The sequence below is a fragment of the Staurois parvus genome, unplaced genomic scaffold (genome assembly GCF_062004578.1).
Source record: "Staurois parvus isolate SC_StPar_1 unplaced genomic scaffold, SC_StPar_1.0 ptg000463l, whole genome shotgun sequence".
In the NCBI taxonomy this organism is placed as follows: Eukaryota; Metazoa; Chordata; class Amphibia; order Anura; family Ranidae; genus Staurois; species Staurois parvus.
Genome location: NW_028318259.1, coordinates 1,313,838 through 1,334,457, shown reverse-complemented (window position 1 = coordinate 1,334,457; position 20,620 = coordinate 1,313,838). Strand labels below are relative to the sequence as shown.

General features: G+C 46.5%; 1 protein-coding gene across 1 annotated transcript in view; it reads right to left on the bottom strand.

Moving 5' to 3' along the window:
- LOC149452809 (very-long-chain 3-oxoacyl-CoA reductase-like) overlaps positions 1-20,620 on the bottom strand; it is a 62,762-nt gene that overhangs the window by 8,975 nt on the left and 33,167 nt on the right. The window contains exons 5-9 of the mRNA XM_089688960.1: positions 15,785-15,849; positions 11,578-11,622; positions 7,382-7,416; positions 4,957-5,038; positions 1,186-1,251 (exon numbers count right to left, since the gene is read on the bottom strand). Coding sequence (XP_089545086.1) covers positions 1,186-1,251; positions 4,957-5,038; positions 7,382-7,416; positions 11,578-11,622; positions 15,785-15,849 — 293 coding nt within the window. The remainder of the gene's footprint in view (positions 1-1,185; positions 1,252-4,956; positions 5,039-7,381; positions 7,417-11,577; positions 11,623-15,784; positions 15,850-20,620) is intronic.

The window sequence follows — 20,620 nt, the reverse complement described above, 5'->3', positions numbered from 1 at the left end:
GTGGGTGGCACTGCTAAGCAATGATCATCAGTGCCGTGATGATCAGTGCCGATCCCTGCTCTGACAACTTCCATGACAGCGTGAGGAAAGTGCAGCCGATAACCGACAATTGCATTTCGTGGTGATCAGTGTGTCATTGGACCCAGCTGATCACGTGGTAAAATGCCGCTGTGATCAGCCTTCTACCACATCACGTGATCAGCTGTGTCCATAGGTCACAGCAAACACGGAGATGGCCGGGTGCGTGTCCCCAGGGTCACGCAGGAGAGCGCGTTCTGGGAAGACACCATATGACACCCTTCCAGAACTGGCCGGCCATTGTGAAGCCGTCATTCGGCTATCTGCGGTCAGCAAGTGGTTAAAAAAGGGAAAAATTGTGCATACAACACATGCATACATCACCATGATAGCATGTTACCGCGGTCACAATTCACATGATGTGTCTGAAAAACTGACAGACGGATCTAGACTGAACTCCCGTGTAAGGATCCTTTCACACAGGACGGACCCATTTAGCGGATCCACTTGCTCCGCGGGGGGTGGATCTCTCCGCTGATCCCCGTTGAGCAAGCGGATGACAGCTCTGTGTTCACTTCGCTGCTGCAGAACAGACACAGAGCTCCTCGATCTCCTCAATTGGAGGTCGAATGAAAATGGACCGTCTGTCCGTATCCATCCAACCCAATCCGAGGGGCAGAAGGGGAGCTGAATCCCCATCTGTCCCTTTTTTTTGGGGGGTCGGATTGGATGTCGGCGGGTGTAAACAAACACGTGTGTTCACACCCGCCGCTCCGTAGAGGAGAATGGAGGTTCTGATCGCGTCTGCCTGAAAAACGGGCCGGTGGACCTGATCAGAACGTCCGTGTGAAAGAGGTCTAAAAGGGGCCTAAATGTCTTTTTTTTTTTATTTTAACCCATTAAGGATTTTGTAATAAAATACTGCGAGTGGGAGCCGAGCCTTTGATTTTAGCACTGCCCATGTGAAAGAGCCATTAGGGGGCATTTATGTAAAATTATAGTCGTTTTAAATCTAGACTGTACTCTTATTATTTTTCCTAAAGGAAGAACATTTTTGCAAACCTGTGCAAGGAACGTGAGAGTCCGGCTCACGAGGGGTTACAGTCATTGGAATGTGATTGACAGATGCCGAATCAGAACTCTCTACGGACTAATCCACCCATTTACCTGCACAGTGACACCTTTTGGTTTGTAGTCGATGTTGAGGCTGCGGGAGAAGTAATCCATAAAGACCTAGTAAGAGACAGATCGAGCATTATTATACATAGATCGAACATTATAAATCATAGACAGTTCGAACATTATTAAACATAGACAGATCGAGCATTATTAAACATAGACAGATCGAGCATTATTAAACATAGATCAAACATTATTAAACATAGATCAAACATTATTAAACATAGATCGAACATTATTAAACATAGATCAAACATTATTAAACATAGATCGAGCATTATTAAACATAGATCGAACATTATTAAACATAGATCAAACATTATTAAACATAGATCAAACATTATTAAACATAGATCGAACATTATTAAACATAGATCAAACATTATTAAACATAGATCGAACATTATTAAACATAGATCAAACATTATTAAACATAGATCGAACATTATTAAACATAGATCAAACATTATTAAACATAGACAGATCGAGAATTATTAAACACTTGAGCTCCAGAGGATTTACCCCCCTTAATGACCACGCCTCTTTTTGCTACTCGGCGCTGCACTAATTCAACTGATAATTGCGCGGTCATGCAATGCTGTACCCAAACGAAATTTACGTCCTTTTTTTCACACAAATAGAGCTTTCTTTCGGTGGTATTTGATCAACTGTGCGCTTTTTATTTTTCACGCTATAAACAAAAAAAGGCCAAAAATTTTGAAGAAAAACAGTATTTTTTACTTTCAGCTATAAAAATTATATAGTAAACTCAAAGTTGGTTATAAATTTAGGCCAAAATGTATTCTGCTCCATGTTTTTGGTAAAAAAAATCCCAGTAAGTGTATATTGATTGCTTTGTGTGGAAGTTATAGCGTCTACAAACTATGGTATAGATACTGCAATTTACGCCATTTTTCTGCTATACAGCGCTGCGCTAGTTTAACGGACAATTGCGCGGTCATGCAATACATAAATGCATAATTTAATAATAATAATATTAATATTAATAATAATATTAATAATAATAATAACAATGCATAAATTAAATTTACATCCTTTTTTCCCCCACAAATTGAGCTTTCTTTCGGTGGTATTTGATCGCCTGTGCGGTTTTTATTTTTTGCGCTATAAAAAAAAAGGCTGAAAATTTTGAGGAAAAAAAAACAATATTTTGGACTTTTTGCTATAAAACATGTCCAGTTAAAAACAAAAATGCAAAAATCAAATTTAGTCATAAATTTCTGCCAAAATGCATTCTGCGACCTGTCTTTGCTAAAAAAAATCCCAATACATGTAAATTAATTGGTTTACGTGAAAGTTATAACGTTTACAAATGGCGGGAAAGATACTGGGATTTTTAGGGTTTTTTTTTATACTAATAATGGCGGCGATCAGCGAATTATGACAGCGATCAGGGACTTATGGCGGGACTGCAGCGGACATTCTGACATTGGGGGGTACTGACTTGGGGTCACTGACATCCCCAAAAACACTAATACAGTGATCAGTGCAAGAAAAAAAAACTGACACTGTACTAATGGCACTGGGGAGGAAGGGGTTAACTTTATTTAGCAGGGAAGGGTTATAGGAGTGAGGGGAGTGTTTTACTAGGGGGCGGGGGTGTGTACTGGGCGGGACAAGGCTGATCGAGAAAGAAAAACTGTTCTTTCTCGATCAGCTCATCCTCGAGCTGACAGGGAAGTGACAGACAGCACAGCTACTGCAGCTGTGCTCTCTGTCACTGTTTGCCGCCGATCGCCGGGAAACAGCCGCTAAGGAGCGGCTGTGACCCGGCGACTGACATCTGCGACGGTGATCCGCGGGACAGATAGGGCGGCGGCGCGCCTCGTGCGCGCCCCCTATTTGTTTACAAAACACATGTTTTAAAATGTGGTTTTTGCCTGCGAGTGCCGCCCTGCCGCCGTACATGTACAGTGGCTGGGCGGCATGTAGTTAAACATAGACAGATTGAACATTATTAAACATAAACAGATAATACTTTCATGCCATCCATTGTATACTAGTGTGTCTAGCTGTGAATGGTCACAGTGATCACATGCACAGGCTGGGCCAGTCACAGCCCATCTGTGTCATGTGATTAGCCGTGGCCAATCACAGCTAATCACAACAAAAAAACCTGAATTAATCGATTTCATTCAGTTAAGTGCTTGCTTATAGCAAAGAAATTCTTTGCTATAAGCAATCAAATTGTGTAGAAAAAAAAAAAATAAAAATCCTGATCACTTCCCCAAAGTAGTACAATGTTACTATGGTAACATTATACTACTTTGGTCATAGTGAAATATGAAAACAAATCTTAAAAAATGTAAAAAAAATTAAAAAAATAATAATAATAATTGGAAAATAATTATCAATTTTTTTTGTACTGTCACCAGTCAGTGTCCCCGCCATGCCAGGTATATGATGACGCTGTACTGCACTGGTGACAGTATGTAAAAACATAATTGTGAAAATAATTTATAATTTCTTCATTTTCCGAAAAATTATAACAAAAAAAATACAACTTCAAAAAACTGGCCATGCCTCTTATGAAGTACGTCGGACTGTCTACTTTGCAAAAAGGGGTCATTTGGAGGATATCTGTCCTGTTCTGACATTTGGGGGATATCTGTACTGTCCTGACATTTGGGGGATATCTGTACTGTTCTGACATTTGGGGGATATCTGTACTGTTCTGACATTTGGGGGATATCTGTACTGTTCTGACATTTGGGGGATATCTGTCCTGCCCTGACATTTGGGGGATATCTGTACCGTTCTGACATTTGGGGGATATCTGTACCGTCCTGACATTTGGGGGATATCTGTACCGTCCTGACATTTGGGGGATATGTGTACCGTCCTGACATTTGGAGGATATCTGTACTGTCCTGACATTTGGGGGATATCTGTACTGTCCTGACATTTGGGGGATATCTGTACCGTTCTGACATTTGGGGGATATCTGTCCTGTCCTGACATTTGGGGGATATCTGTACTGTTCTGACATTTGGGGGATATCTGTCCTGTCCTGACATTTGGGGGATATCTGTACTGTCCTGACATTTGGGGGATATCTGTACTGTCCTGACATTTGGGGGATATCTGTACTGTTCTGACATTTGGGGGATATCTGTACTGTCCTGACATTTGGGGGATATCTGTACTGTTCTGACATTTGGGGGATATCTGTACTGTTCTGACATTCTTGGACCTCAAGAAATTAGATTGGCCGTCAGTACTTCAGGATTGATCAATTTTCAGATATATCCCATAGTTTGTGAACTCTGTAACTTTCCTGCAGACTAAATGATAAACACTAATTTGAGTTATTTTCACCAAAGACATGTAGCAGAATACATCTCGGCCTAAATTTATGAAGAACAATTATTTATTTGCAAACTTTTATAACAGAAACAAAGAAAAAGTGTTGTTTTTTTATTTTTTCTAAATTTTCGGTCTTTTTTTGTTAATGTAGCAAAAAATAAAAACCCCAGCGGTGATTAAATACCACCAAAAGAAAGCTCTAGTTGTGTGAACAAAATGATAAAAAGTTAGTTTGGGTACAATGTTGCATGACTGCGCATTTGTCATTAAACGTGTGAGAGACCTAAAAATTGGCCTAGGCAGGAAGGGGATAAAAGTGCCTGGTGTTGAAGTGGTTAAAAAGGAAAATTAAATAGTGTAGGTTTCCTTTGAATTTGACAATATAATCTGTTGTTACATTAGGGTGTGTCTCTGCCTAAGTATTGTCCATACCTTGGTGGCACAGTAGAGGGTGACCCTGGGATAAGGACGAGTGCCCGCCTCAGAAGCTATGTTTATTATGAGACCTTTCTTCCTAGGAAAAGGAAAACAAGAGTCATACAGAAAGTCAAAAGAAGAGAAGGATGAGGTAGAAAGTGGAAAGGAGAGAGCAAAAAATAGAGGAAGAGCAAAGAGAGAAAAGAGCACAGAGGAAAGAGAATGGGAAAAGTATACAGCAGAGGAAAAGAAAGAAAGATTACAGTGAAGAGAGAGAGAAGAAAAAGAGAACAAGGGAGAGAGAGGGAGAGAGAGAGAGGGAGAGAGAGAGAGGGAGAGAGAGAGGAGATAAAAGAGAGGGAACGAGAAATAAAGGATAGTGATGAAAGAGAAGAGAAAAAATGGTGGAGACGAGAGAGATAGACATACAGAATGGAGAGAAGGGAGAGGAAGAGTATGGAGAGGGGCAAGGATAGAGGGATAGCATAGAGAGAGAGAGAAAAAAGAAAGGGATGGTGGAGACAAGAGAGAGAGAGAATGGAGAGATCAGAGCTGGGAGGAGAGAGAGAAAAAGAGAGGGGAAGGTGATTAGGAGAGGAAGAGCGAGAGACTTGAAGAGAGAGAGGAAGAGCAGAGAGATGTCGGTACAAAGAAAGAGGAATAGAGTGGAGAGAAAAATAGTGGGGAGGAGAGAGTGATTGAGAATGCAAAGTCAGCAAGAAAGGAAAAGAGAAAAAGAGCAGAAATCAGCAATAAATAGAGCAAATAGAAGAGAGAGTGGGAGAACAAAGAGAAGAGAACTGAAATCAGTAAGAGAGAGAGAGAAGATAGAAGAGAGACAGAGAGAAGGAGTACAGAGAGAGGGAGCACAGATAGAGGGAGCACAGAGAGAATGAGTATAGAGAGAGGGAGCACAGAGAGAGGGAGCACAGAGAGAGGGAGCACAGAGACCACGCAGAAAGAGAGAGCACAGAGAGAGGGAGCACACGGAGAGGGAGCACGCAGAGAGAGGAAGCACACAGAGAGAGGGAACACACAGAGAGAGGGAGCACACAGAGAGAGGGAGCACACAGAGAGAGGAAGCACACAGAGAGAGGAAGCACACAGAGAGAGAGAGAGGGAGCACACAGAGAGAGGGAGCACACAGAGAGAGGAAGCACAGAGAGAGAGAGAGGGAGCACACAGAGAGAGGGAGCACAGAGAGAGAGGGAGCACACAGAGAGAGGGAGCACACAGAGAGAGGGAGCGCAGAGACCACAGAGAGAGAGCACAGAGAGAAGCACAGAGAGAGGGAGTACAAAGAGAATGAGTACAGAGTAAGGGAATATAGAGAGAAGGCACACAGAGAGAGGGAGTGCAGAGAGGGAGCGCAGAGAGAGAAGCAGCATAGACAGAGGGAGCAGAGAGAGAAGGAGTGCAAAGAGTAGCAGCGCAGAGAGAGGGAGCAGAGAGAGAATCAGCGCAGACAGAGGGAGCAGAGAGAGAAGCAGCGCAGAGAGAGGGAGCGCAGAGAGAAGCAGCACAGACAGAGGGAGCAGAGAGGAGGAGTGCAGAGAGAGGAGGAGTGCAGAGAGAGAATTGGAGAGTGGAGAGAGAAGGAAAAATGATGGTGGAGACAAGACATTGAGAGAAGAAAGGGGGAGGAAGGATAGAGATGGAAAGAAAAAAGAGAGAAAATAAAGGCATGGCAGAGACAAGATAAAGACAGGGAACAGAGAGTGGAGAGAAAAGAGCCAGGAAGAGAGAGAGATTTGAGTGAAGAGTGAGAGAGGAAGAGCAGAGAGATATCAGGAGGAAGAGTATGGAGAGAAGGGATAGAACTAGTATGGAGAAGACAGGGGGAGAAGGTTAGAGGGACAACGCTGAGAGAGAAGGAAAATTGATGGTGGAGACGAGAGAGAGTGATAGTAAAATTGAGAATGCAAAATGAGGAGGCAGCAAAAATCAGTGAAAGAGTAGAAATAGAGAGAGAGGGAGAGAAGAGAGCTGATTCAGAAAGAGAGAGAACAGGTAGAAGAGAAAGGGAGAACAGAGAGAATTAGAGAGTGGAGAGAGAAAGATGGTGGAGTTATGGGAGAGGCATAGAGGGAGAGAGAAAGGAGAGATAAGCAAGAAAGGAAAAGGGAGAGTTAGGCTGGCCAGAAATGGGTTGAAATTTGGCCGGTCAGCAGGGGCTGAACACATTTTGATTCATGTATAGAATGGTGGATGAACAGAAGACAATCTACTGACTGACTTCTGTACAACCACCCTATTGGAAAACTCCTCTTGATCAGCACTGTGGGCTATAGCTTGCATCACTGATCTGTGTATTCTGACGGTGGGGAAGGCTCCCCACTGTCAGAATACAATGACACAGTAATAATGTACTGTAACCTTTTTCCAAATATGATTATTTTAAAAAATATATATTTTTTAAAATATTCAAGTTATGCTTTACCTTTCCACCATCCTTGGAAGTAGAATCCGAGTCATCTGGAAATATAACACAAATAGTATTGTTTAATTAAAATGAATGTAATGAAAACAATGTTTATAGCCCCCTTCTGTCTGTACCGCCCTGCAGGAGGAGGACAGACTCCTAGCCCCCTTCTGTCTGTATCGCCCTGCAGGAGGAGAAGGACAGACTCATAGCCCCCTTCTGTCTGTATCGCCCTGCAGGAGGAGAAGGACAGACTCCTAGCCCCCTTCTGTCTGTATTACCCTGCAGGAGGAGGACAGACTCATAGCCCCCTTCTGTCTGTATCACCCTGCAGGAGGAGGACAGACTCATAGCCCCCTTCTGTCTGTATCGCCCCGCAAGAGGAGGACAGACTCCTAGCCCCCTTCTGTCTGTATCACCCCCCAGGAGGAGGACAGACTCATAGCCCCCTTCTGTCTGTGTCACCCTGCAGGAGGAGGACAGATGCATAGCCCCCTTCTGTCTGTATCACCCTGCAGGAGGAGGATAGACTCATAGCCCCCTTCTGTCTGTATCGCCCTGCAGGAGGAGGACAGACTCATAGCCCCCTTCTGTCTGTATCGCCCTGCAGGAGGAGGACAGACTCATAGCCCCCTTCTGTCTGTATCGCCCTTCAGGAGGAGGACAGACTAATAGCCCCCTTCTGTCTGTATCGCCCCGCAGGAGGAGGACAGACTCCTAGCCCCCTTCTGTCTGTATCACCCTGCAGGAGGAGGATAGACTCATAGCCCCCTTCTGTCTGTATCGCCCTGCAGGAGGAGGACAGACTCATAGCCCCCTTCTGTCTGTATCACCCTGCAGGAGGAGAATAGACTCATAGCCCCCTTCTGTCTGTATCGCCCTGCAGGAGGAGGACAGACTCATAGCCCCCTTCTGTCTGTATCGCCCTGCAGGAGGAGGACAGACTAATAGCCCCCTTCTGTCTGTATCGCCCCGCAGGAGGAGGACAGACTCCTAGCCCCCTTCTGTCTGTATCGCCCCGCAGGAGGAAGACAGACTCCTAGCCCCCTTCTGTCTGTATCACCCTGCAGGAGGAGGACAGACTCGTAGCCCCCTTCTGTCTGTATCACCCTGCAGGAGGAGGACAGACTCATGGCCCCCTTCTGTCTGTATCACCCTGCAGGAGGAGGACAGACTCATAGCTCCCTTCTGTCTGTATCGCCCCGCAGGAGGAGGACAGACTCCTAGCCCCCTTCTGTCTGTATCACCCTGCAGGAGGAGGACAGACTCCTAGCCCCCTTCTGTCTGTATCACCTCGCAGGAGGAGGACAGACTCCTAGCCCCCTTCTGTCTGTATCACCCTGCAGGAGGAGGACAGACTCGTAGCCCCCTTCTGTCTGTATCACCCTGCAGGAGGAGGACAGACTCCTAGCCCCCTTCTGTCTGTATCACCCTGCAGGAGGAGGACAGACTCGTAGCCCCCTTCTGTCTGTATCACCCTGCAGGAGGAGGACAGACTCATAGCCCCCTTCTGTCTGTATCACCCTGCAGGAGGAGGACAGACTCATAGCCCCCTTCTGTCTGTATCACCCTGCAGGAGGAGGACAGACTCATAGCCCCCTTCTGTCTGTATCACCCTGCAGGAGGAGAACAGACTCCTAGCCCCCTTCTGTCTGTATCACCCTGCAGGAGGAGGACAGACTCATAGCCCTCTTCTGTCTGCATCATCCTGCAGGAGGAGGACAGACTCATAGCCCCCTTCTGTCTGTATCACCCTGCAGGAGGAGGACAGACTCATAGCCCCCTTTTGTCTGTATCACCCTGCAGGAGAAGGACAGACTCGTAGCCCCCTTCTGTCTGTATCACCCTGCAGGAGGAGGACAGACTCGTAGCCCCCTTCTGTCTGTATCACCCTGCAGGAGGAGGACAGACTCGTAGCCCCCTTCTGTCTGTATCACCCTGCAGGAGGAGGACAGACTCGTAGCCCCCTTCTGTCTGTATCATCCTGCAGGAGGAGGACAGACTCGTAGCCCCCTTCTGTCTGTATCACCCTGCAGGAGGAGGACAGACTCATAGCCCCCTTCTGTCTGTATCACCCTGCAGGAGGAGGACAGACTCGTAGCCCCCTTCTGTCTGTATCACCCTGCAGGAGGAGGACAGACTCATAGCCCCCTTCTGTCTGTATCACCCTGCAGGAGGAGGACAGACTCATAGCCCCCTTCTGTCTGTATCACCCTGCAGGAGGAGGACAGACTCGTAGCCCCCTTCTGTCTGTATCACCCTGCAGGAGGAGGACAGACTCATAGCCCCCTTCTGTCTGTATCACCCTGCAGGAGGAGGACAGACTCGTAGCCCCCTTCTGTCTGTATCACCCTGCAGGAGGAGGACAGACTCATAGCCCCCTTCTGTCTGTATCACCCTGCAGGAGGAGGACAGACTCGTAGCCCCCTTCTGTCTGTATCACCCTGCAGGAGGAGGACAGACTCGTAGCCCCCTTCTGTCTGTATCACCCTGCAGGAGGAGGACAGACTCATAGCCCCCTTCTGTCTGTATCACCCTGCAGGAGGAGGACAGACTCGTAGCCCCCTTCTGTCTGTATCACCCTGCAGGAGGAGGACAGACTCATAGCCCCCTTCTGTCTGTATCACCCTGCAGGAGGAGGACAGACTCGTAGCCCCCTTCTGTCTGTATCATCCTGCAGGAGGAGGACAGACTCATAGCCCCCTTCTGTCTGTATCACCCTGCAGGAGGAGGACAGACTCGTAGCCCCCTTCTGTCTGTATCACCCTGCAGGAGGAGGACAGACTCATAGCCCCCTTCTGTCTGTATCACCCTGCAGGAGGAGGACAGACTCATGGCCCCCTTCTGTCTATCACCCTGCAGGAGGAGGACAGACTCCTAGCCCCCTTCTGTCTGTATCACCTCGCAGGAGGAGGACAGACTTATAGCCCCCTTCTGTCTGTATCACCCTGCAGGAGGAGGACAGACTCATAGCCCCCTTCTGTCTGTATCACCCTGCAGGAGGAGGACAGACTCGTAGCCCCCTTCTGTCTGTATCACCCTGCAGGAGGAGGACAGACTCGTAGCCCCCTTCTGTCTGTATCACCCTGCAGGAGGAGGACAGACTCGTAGCCCCCTTCTGTCTGTATCACCCTGCAGGAGGAGGACAGACTCATGGCCCCCTTCTGTCTATCACCCTGCAGGAGGAGGACAGACTCATAGCTCCCTTCTGTCTGTATCGCCCCGCAGGAGGAGGACAGACTCCTAGCCCCCTTCTGTCTGTATCACCCTGCAGGAGGAGGACAGACTCATAGCCCCCTTCTGTCTGTATCACCCTGCAGGAGGAGGACAGACTCATGGCCCCCTTCTGTCTATCACCCTGCAGGAGGAGGACAGACTCATAGCTCCCTTCTGTCTGTATCGCCCCGCAGGAGGAGGACAGACTCCTAGCCCCCTTCTGTCTGTATCACCCTGCAGGAGGAGGACAGACTCCTAGCCCCCTTCTGTCTGTATCACCTCGCAGGAGGAGGACAGACTCATAGCCCCCTTCTGTCTGTATCACCCCGCAGGAGGAGGACAGACTCATAGCCCCCTTCTGTCTGTATCACCCTGCAGGAGGAGGACAGACTCATAGCCCCCTTCTGTCTGTATCACCCTGCAGGAGGAGGACAGACTCATAGCCCCCTTCTGTCTGTATCACCCTGCAGGAGGAGGACAGACTCGTAGCCCCCTTCTGTCTGTATCACCCTGCAGGAGGAGGACAGACTCGTAGCCCCCTTCTGTCTGTATCACCCTGCAGGAGGAGGACAGACTCATAGCCCCCTTCTGTCTGTATCACCCTGCAGGAGGAGGACAGACTCATAGCCCCCTTCTGTCTGTATCACCCTGCAGGAGGAGAACAGACTCATAGCCCCCTTCTGTCTGTATCACCCTGCAGGAGGAGGACAGACTCATAGCCCCCTTCTGTCTGCATCATCCTGCAGGAGGAGGACAGACTCATAGCCCCCTTCTGTCTGTATCACCCTGCAGGAAGAGGACAGACTCGTAGCCCCCTTCTGTCTGTATCACCCTGCAGGAGGAGGACAGACTCGTAGCCCCCTTCTGTCTGTATCACCCTGCAGGAGGAGGACAGACTCATAGCCCCCTTCTGTCTGTGCTTCTAACTTTGAGAGACGCATCTATAAAGCAATCCTTCTTCATTCCGTACATTACACAGAAATATATAATGGACGTACATGTAGCATTGACATCACATTACAATTCATCATGTCCGTAATGACCTGTAACAGAAAATAAATGTCATGAGTTTGTTTTCAAATTCACAAGATTCCTAAATAATCTTTAATACTTATATCATGATTTTTCCAAAATTTCCAAAACTCATTCTTACATGTATGAATAGACAAAAATAATCTGAACAGCGGGGCCCATCTGGCCATTGTTCCATGCTGCCTGGGTGCAAGCCATCATCCAATCACGTGCAAGCAAAAATGCTTTTTTTTCATGTTCCTCGTTTGGAGATTTTTGCCAAAATACCTGGACTCCGATCTATTATACTCAGTCCGCAGATCCGATGCATCCTGCGGGGATCGTCGGAGGGGGTGTCACCAAGTGTTACCGCACCGGGTGACACCAACCCTAGGGACACCTCTGTAAATGAGGTAGCTTGCGGGCGGTGCGGTCCACACCGGGTGACACCGACCGCACGGGGTGACGCCGGACCCGCTGCAAGAAAAGGTAAGTTGTAAAGAAAGCTGATGATCCCCGCAGGATGGATCAGATCCATCCTGCAGGGATCGTCAGCTTGCTTTACAACTTACCTTTTTGTGGAGCGGGTCCGGTGTCATCCCGTTCAGTCAGTGTCACCCGGTGTGGACTGCACCGCCCGTACCTGCCTCGGGACCCCACTGCTCATTTACTAAGCTATACACTCTCAGTGAACTTGCAGTGCACAGTATATTCGCCTTTAGTAAATCGACCCCATTGCCTACTTGCCAGAAGAGGGGTGCAGGAGCACAGAAGAGATCGGTCGTAGTGTGACCATCTGAACGCTGCTTGGAATTTGCTTTGTTGACCTTCCTTGGTTTTGCAGCTCTTGGAGTGAACTGGAAGCTGAATCCAGATCAGTGCCCAGTATATCACCAGGTTGTGCATTACATACATCTGGCCCCTGCACTCTATACACTATGATGTATGTTACACAGTCCAGATCAGTACCCAGCATGACACCAGGTTGTACATTACATACTTCTGACCCCTGCACTCTATACACTATGATGTACATTACGTCATCCAGATCAGTGTCCAGTTTATCACTAGGTTGTACGTTACATACTTCTGACCACTGCACTCTATATACTATGATGTATGTTACATAATCCAGATCAGTGCCCAGTGTATCACTAGGTTGTACATTACATACTTCTGACCCCTACACTCTATACACTATGATGTATGTTACATAGTCCAGATCAGTGCCCAGTATGACACTAGGTTGTACATTACATACTTCTGACCCCTGCACTCTATACACTATGATGTATGGTACATAGTCCAGATCAGTGCCCAGTATATCATTAAGTTGTACATTACATACGTCTGACCCCTACACTCTATACACTATGATGTATGTTACATAGTCCAGCTCAGTGCCCAGTATATCACTAGGTTGTACATTACATACTTCTGACCCCTGCACTCTATATACTATGATGTATGTTACATAGTCCAGATCAGTGCCCAGTATATCACTAGTTGTACATTACATACTTCTGACCCCTGCACTCTATATACTATGATGTATGTTACATAGTCCAGATCAGTGCCCAGTATATCAATAAGTTGTACATTACATACTTCTGACCCCTACACTCTATACACTATGATGTATGGTACATAGTCCAGATCAGTGCCCAGTATATCACTAGGCTGTACATTACGTACTTCTGACCCCTACACTCTATACACTATGATGTATGTTACATAGTCCAGCTCAGTGCCCAGTATATCACTAGGTTGTACATTACATACTTCTGACCCCTGCACTCTATATACTATGATGTATGTTACATAGTCCAGATCAGTGCCCAGTATATCACTAGTTGTACATTACATACTTCTGACCCCTGCACTCTATATACTATGATGTATGTTACATAGTCCAGATCAGTGCCCAGTATATCAATAAGTTGTACATTACATACTTCTGACCCCTACACTCTATACACTATGATGTATGGTACATAGTCCAGATCAGTGCCCAGTATATCACTAGGTTGTACAATACATACTTCTGACCCCTGCACTCTATACACTATGATGTATGTGACATAATCCCAGTGCCCAGTATATCACTAGGTTGTACATTACATACGTCTGACCCCTACACTCTATACACTATGATGTATGGTACATAGTCCAGCTCAGTGCCCAGTATGACACTAGGTTGTACATTACATACTTCTGAGCCCTACACTCTATACACTATGATGTATGATACATAATCCAGATCAGTGCCCAGTATATCACTAGGTTGTACATTACATACTTCTGACCCCTACACTCTGTACACTATGATGTATGTGACATAATCCAGATCAGTGCCCAGTATATCACTAGGCTGTACATTACATACTTCTGACCCCTACACTCTATATACTATGATGTATGTTACATAATCCAGATCAGTGCCCAGTATATCACTAGGCTGTACATTACATACTTCTGACCCCTGCACTCTATACACTATGATGTATGTTATATAATCCAGATCAGTGCCCAGTATATCACTAGGCTGTACATTACGTACTTCTGACCCCTACACTCTATACACTATGATGTATGTGACATAATCCAGATCAGTGCCCAGTATATCACTAGGTTGTACATTACATACTTCTGAACCCTGCACTCTATATACTATGATGTATGTTACATAGTCCAGATCAGTGCCCAGTATATCACTAGTTGTACATTACATACTTCTGACCCCTGCACTCTATATACTATGATGTATGTTACATAGTCCAGATCAGTGCCCAGTATATCAATAAGTTGTACATTACATACTTCTGACCCCTACACTCTATACACTATGATGTATGGTACATAGTCCAGATCAGTGCCCAGTATATCACTAGGCTGTACATTACGTACTTCTGACCCCTACACTCTATACACTATGATGTATGTTACATAGTCCAGCTCAGTGCCCAGTATATCACTAGGTTGTACATTACATACTTCTGACCCCTGCACTCTATATACTATGATGTATGTTACATAGTCCAGATCAGTGCCCAGTATATCACTAGTTGTACATTACATACTTCTGACCCCTGCACTCTATATACTATGATGTATGTTACATAGTCCAGATCAGTGCCCAGTATATCAATAAGTTGTACATTACATACTTCTGACCCCTACACTCTATACACTATGATGTATGGTACATAGTCCAGATCAGTGCCCAGTATATCACTAGGTTGTACAATACATACTTCTGACCCCTGCACTCTATACACTATGATGTATGTGACATAATCCCAGTGCCCAGTATATCACTAGGTTGTACATTACATACGTCTGACCCCTACACTCTATACACTATGATGTATGGTACATAGTCCAGCTCAGTGCCCAGTATGACACTAGGTTGTACATTACATACTTCTGAGCCCTACACTCTATACACTATGATGTATGTTACATAATCCAGATCAGTGCCCAGTATATCACTAGGTTGTACATTACATACTTCTGACCCCTACACTCTGTACACTATGATGTATGTGACATAATCCAGATCAGTGCCCAGTATATCACTAGGCTGTACATTACATACTTCTGACCCCTACACTCTATATACTATGATGTATGTTACATAATCCAGATCAGTGCCCAGTATATCACTAGGCTGTACATTACATACTTCTGACCCCTGCACTCTATACACTATGATGTATGTTATATAATCCAGATCAGTGCCCAGTATATCACTAGGCTGTACATTACGTACTTCTGACCCCTACACTCTATACACTATGATGTATGTGACATAATCCAGATCAGTGCCCAGTATATCACTAGGTTGTACATTACATACTTCTGAACCCTGCACTCTATATACAATCACTGGTTGCTGTTCCTAACTATTGTTTCTATCTGTTTTGAAGTTCTTTTTTAAGGAAGGCTTAGACAAATTGTTACTTTTCTGTATTCTGGGCAATGTAGTCACTCTTACGTTCTTGACAGGGAGCACAGCGCACAGGACTGCGTCTCATTTGCATCAATATGTCTCTCTCCTTTTATAGGTAGGAGGTGTGGATGGAGGTTCCATCACTTCCAGTACTGGTGACAACGGTCAGCAGGACAAATAGAGACCATGAAATTCCCCATTGGAGACAATTTCCGCAACAAACAAACAAACATCACACTCACCTTGTTTAAGTCTTTAGAACCAAGAAATTCTAACGGACCCTTCTGGGCCATACCAACATTATTTACTGAAAAAGAAAGAAAAATCATTCAATTGCTCTAAGCATTGTAGATTCCAGTACTCTCTGATCCTAATCAATCGTATCTTTCTACACTTTAGATCCCAGATCTCTCTGATCCTGTCTTAACAATATCCAGCCATATATCCCTACATTATAGATCCCAGATCTCTCTGATCCTGTCCTGACAATATCCAATCACATCTCCCTACATTATAGATCCCAGATCTCTCTGATCCTGTCCTGACAATATCCAGTCACATCGTTCCACATTATAGATCCCAGATCTCTCTGATCCTGTCCTGACAATATCCAGTCACATTGTTCCACATTATAGATCCCAGATCTCTCTGATCCTGTCCTAATAATTAGAGATGAGCGAATCGAAGTAGGCGAAGTGGAATTCGAGTCGAATATTGGAAAAATAGCCTACTTCGGACGCGCGAATCGAAATTTTTCCTAAAATGGCGGCGGACATGTGCGGCGACGGAGCGGGGATGTCTGGGAAGGCGCACAGACAAGGCGCGCTGACCCATAATGCATTCCTTAATGACATGTGATCGCATTAGCCAATCAGCAGCCAGCCAGCACTGTGTAATGGTCGAGCTATAAATGGCGGCCATTTTAGAATTCTTCATTTGCCTCCAGTCATTCAAGAGAGGCAGAGCTGTCTGTATTAGGGACAGAGTTAGGGCCACAGAAACGTTACTTGGGGACAGAGAAACGTTACTCAGGGACACAGAATTGTTAGTGAGGGCAACAGAATCGTTACTTAGGGCCACAGAAACGCTAGTTAGGGCCACAGAATTGTTACTCAGGGACAGACAGAATTGTTACTGAGGGCCACAGAATTGTTACTTAGGGCCACAGAAACGTTACTCAGGGCCACAGAATTGTTACTGAGGGCCACAGAATTGTTACTTAGGGCCACAGAAACGTTACTCAGGGACACAGAATTGTTACTGAGGGCCACAGAACTGTTACTTAGGGCCACAGAAACGTTAGTTAGGGCCACAGAATTGTTACTCAGGGACAGACACAGAATTGTTAGTGAGGGACACAGAATTGTTACTGAGGGCCACAGAACTGTTACTTAGGGCCACAGAATTGTTACTCAGGGACACAGAATTGTTACTGAGGGCCACAGAACCGTTACTTAGGGCCACAGAATTGTTACTCAGGGACAGACACAGAATTGTTACTCAGGGACACAGAATTGTTACTGAGGGCCACAGAACCGTTACTTAGGGCCACAGAATTGTTACTCAGGGACACAGAATTGTTACTGAGGGCCACAGAACCGTTACTTAGGGCCACAGAATTGTTACTCAGGGACACAGAATTGTTACTGAGGGCCACAGAACCGTTACTTAGGGTCACAGAATTGTTACTCAGGGACAGACACAGAATTGTTACTGAGGGCCACAGAATTGTTACTTAGGGCCACAGAAACGTTACTCAGGGACACAGAATTGTTACTGAGGGCCACAGAACTGTTACTTAGGGCCACAGAAACGTTAGTTAGGGCCACAGAATTGTTACTCAGGGACAGACACAGAATTGTTACTCAGGGACACAGAATTGTTACTGAGGGCCACAGAACCGTTACTTAGGGCCACAGAATTGTTACTCAGGGACAGACACAGAATTGTTACTGAGGGCCACAGAACCGTTACTTAGGGCCACAGAATTGTTACTGAGGGACACAGAATTGTTACTGAGGGCCACAGAACCGTTACTTAGGGCCACAGAATTGTTACTCAGGGACAGACACAGAATTGTTACTCAGGGACACAGAATTGTTACTTAGGGCCACAGAAACGTTACTCAGGGACACAGAATTGTTACTGAGGGCCACAGAACCGTTACTTAGGGCCACAGAATTGTTACTCAGGGACAGACACAGAATTGTTACTGAGGGCCACAGAATTGTTACTTAGGGCCACAGAAACGTTACTCAGGGACACAGAATTGTTACTGAGGGCCACAGAACCGTTACTTAGGGCCACAGAATTGTTACTCAGGGACAGACACAGAATTGTTACTGAGGGACACAGAATTGTTACTGAGGGCCACAGAACCGTTACTTAGGGCCACAGAATTGTTACTCAGGGACAGACACAGAATTGTTACTCAGGGACACAGAATTGTTACTGAGGGCCACAGAACCGTTACTTAGGGCCACAGAAACGTTACTCAGGGACACAGAATTGTTACTGAGGGCCACAGAACCGTTACTTAGGGCCACAGAATTGTTACTCAGGGACACAGAATTGTTACTGAGGGCCACAGAACCGTTACTTAGGGCCACAGAATTGTTACTCAGGGACAGACACAGAATTGTTACTCAGGGACACAGAATTGTTACTGAGGGCCACAGAACCGTTACTTAGGGCCACAGAATTGTTACTCAGGGACACAGAATTGTTACTGAGGGCCACAGAACCGTTACTTAGGGCCACAGAATTGTTACTCAGGGACAGACACAGAATTGTTACTCAGGGACACAGAATTGTTACTGAGGGCCACAGAACCGTTACTTAGGGCCACAGAAATGTTACTCAGGGACACAGGATTGTTACTGAGGGCCACAGAACCGTTACTTAGGGCCACAGAATTGTTACTCAGGGACAGACACAGAATTGTTACTCAGGGACACAGAATTGTTACTGAGGGCCACAGAACCGTTACTTAGGGCCACAGAAACCTTACTCAGGGACACAGAATTGTTACTGAGGGCCACAGAACCGTTACTTAGGGCCACAGAATTGTTACTCAGGGACACAGAATTGTTACTGAGGGCCACAGAACCGTTACTTAGGGCCACAGAATTGTTACTCAGGGACAGACACAGAATTGTTACTGAGGGACAGACACAGAATTGTTACTGAGGGACACAGAATTGTTACTGAGGGACACAGATTTGTTACTGAGGGACACAGAATTGTTACTGAGGGCCACAGAACTGTTACTTAGGGCCACAGAAACGTTACTCCGGGACACAGAATTGTTACTCAGGGACACAGAATCGTTTAATTAAAGAGTATGTCAGACAACATGCAGAGGAGTGGCAGAGGAGGCAATGTTTTAGGAGCGAGCAGACGTGGCAGCAGAGGAAGGGGTCGAGGCAGCACTATTCGCAGCCAGAGGCTAGTGCTCCCGGTGTCATCCAGTACAGTGAGGAAGAGCTAACAGAGGGCGGTCAGGAACGGGGGGAGACATCCGCCTCTTCAGCAGCCAGGTGAAGAAGTAGTGGCGAGGAGAGTGGCTCGGTAGCCGGTCTAGAGACAGGTCTGTCTCCTGACCCACACGCAGCCGAGGGGGCTAGTAGTGAGGCGGAGACCCTAATTGATGATGATGAGGCTGATCGCACTTGGCAGCCTCATTGTCATCAGGCTATTGCTTCCGCATCATCAGGAGAAGAGGGTGCCAGCTTGGCAGCGAGCAAAACAGTCGGTGGGTTGTCTCCATCGCCACACTCTGCCATGTGCCACTTTCAGGTCTCCTCACACACTGCTGGTGTGTTCAATTTTTTGTCATAGGGTGCTGGCAGATTACGGGCCTCCTATAGCTGCTGCCAGGCCCCTAATCTGCCATGGGCCCCTATACCGCCTCCTCATGCTGCTGCCAGGTCCAGAGTCTCTCATGGGTCCCTGTACGGCCTCCCATTGCTGCTGTCTCCATCGCCACACTCTGCCATGTGCCACTTTCAGGTCTCCTCACACTGCTGGTGTGTTCCATTTTTTGTCATAGGGTGCTGGCAGATTACGGGCCTCCCATTGCTGCTGCCAGGCCTGTAATCTGCCATGGGCCCCCGTACCGCCTGGTCACGCTGCTGCTGGGTCCACAGTGTGACATGGGTCCCTGTACCGCCTCCCATTGCTCCCACTCTGCCATGTGCCACTTTCAGGTCTCCTCACACTCCTGCTGGTTTCCATTTTGTCATAGGTTGCTGGCAGATTACAGGCCTCCCATAGGTGCTGCCAGGCCCCAAATCTGCCATGGGCCCCCGTACCGCCTCGTCACGCTGCTGCTGGGTCCACAGTGTGACATGGGTCCCTGTACCGCCTCCCATTGCTCCCACTCTGCCATGTGCCACTTTGAGGTCTCCTCACACTCCTGCTGGTTTCCATTTTGTCATAGGTTGCTGTATGGCCTCCCATTGCTGCTGCCTCCACCGCCACACTGTGGCTCCAAACACTGGTTTTGGCCCCGTGACTGGCCAAATGAGTGAAGTGTGCGGTGATTCTAAGATCGACGGCACTCATCTGCATGTCATACTGACTGACAGTATTATTTCTCTTCCCCAGCAGACTCCAAGGGCATTTAAATTAAAGGTACAGTGTTCTGCACTAATATTAAGTCTCTCTGAAGCCTAGAAACACCCTTTTTTAAGTTAAATTCACAGCGAATATATTCGACTCGAATCGAATATTGTCCACGAATTCGCCGAATCAGTCGAATCGAATTTTTGAATACTTCGCTCATCTCTACTAATAATATCCAATCACATCTCTCTACATTATAGATCCCAGATCACTCGGATCCTGTCCTGACCATATCCAGCCATATCTCCCTACATTATAGATCCCAGATCTCTCTGATCCTGTCCTAATAATATCCAATCACATCTCTCTACATTATAGATCCCAGATCACTCGGATCATGTCCTGACCATATCCAGCCATATCTCCCTACATTATAGATCCCAGATCTCTCTGATCCTGTCCTGACAGTATTCAATCACATCTCTCTACATTGTAGATCCCGGATCTCTGAT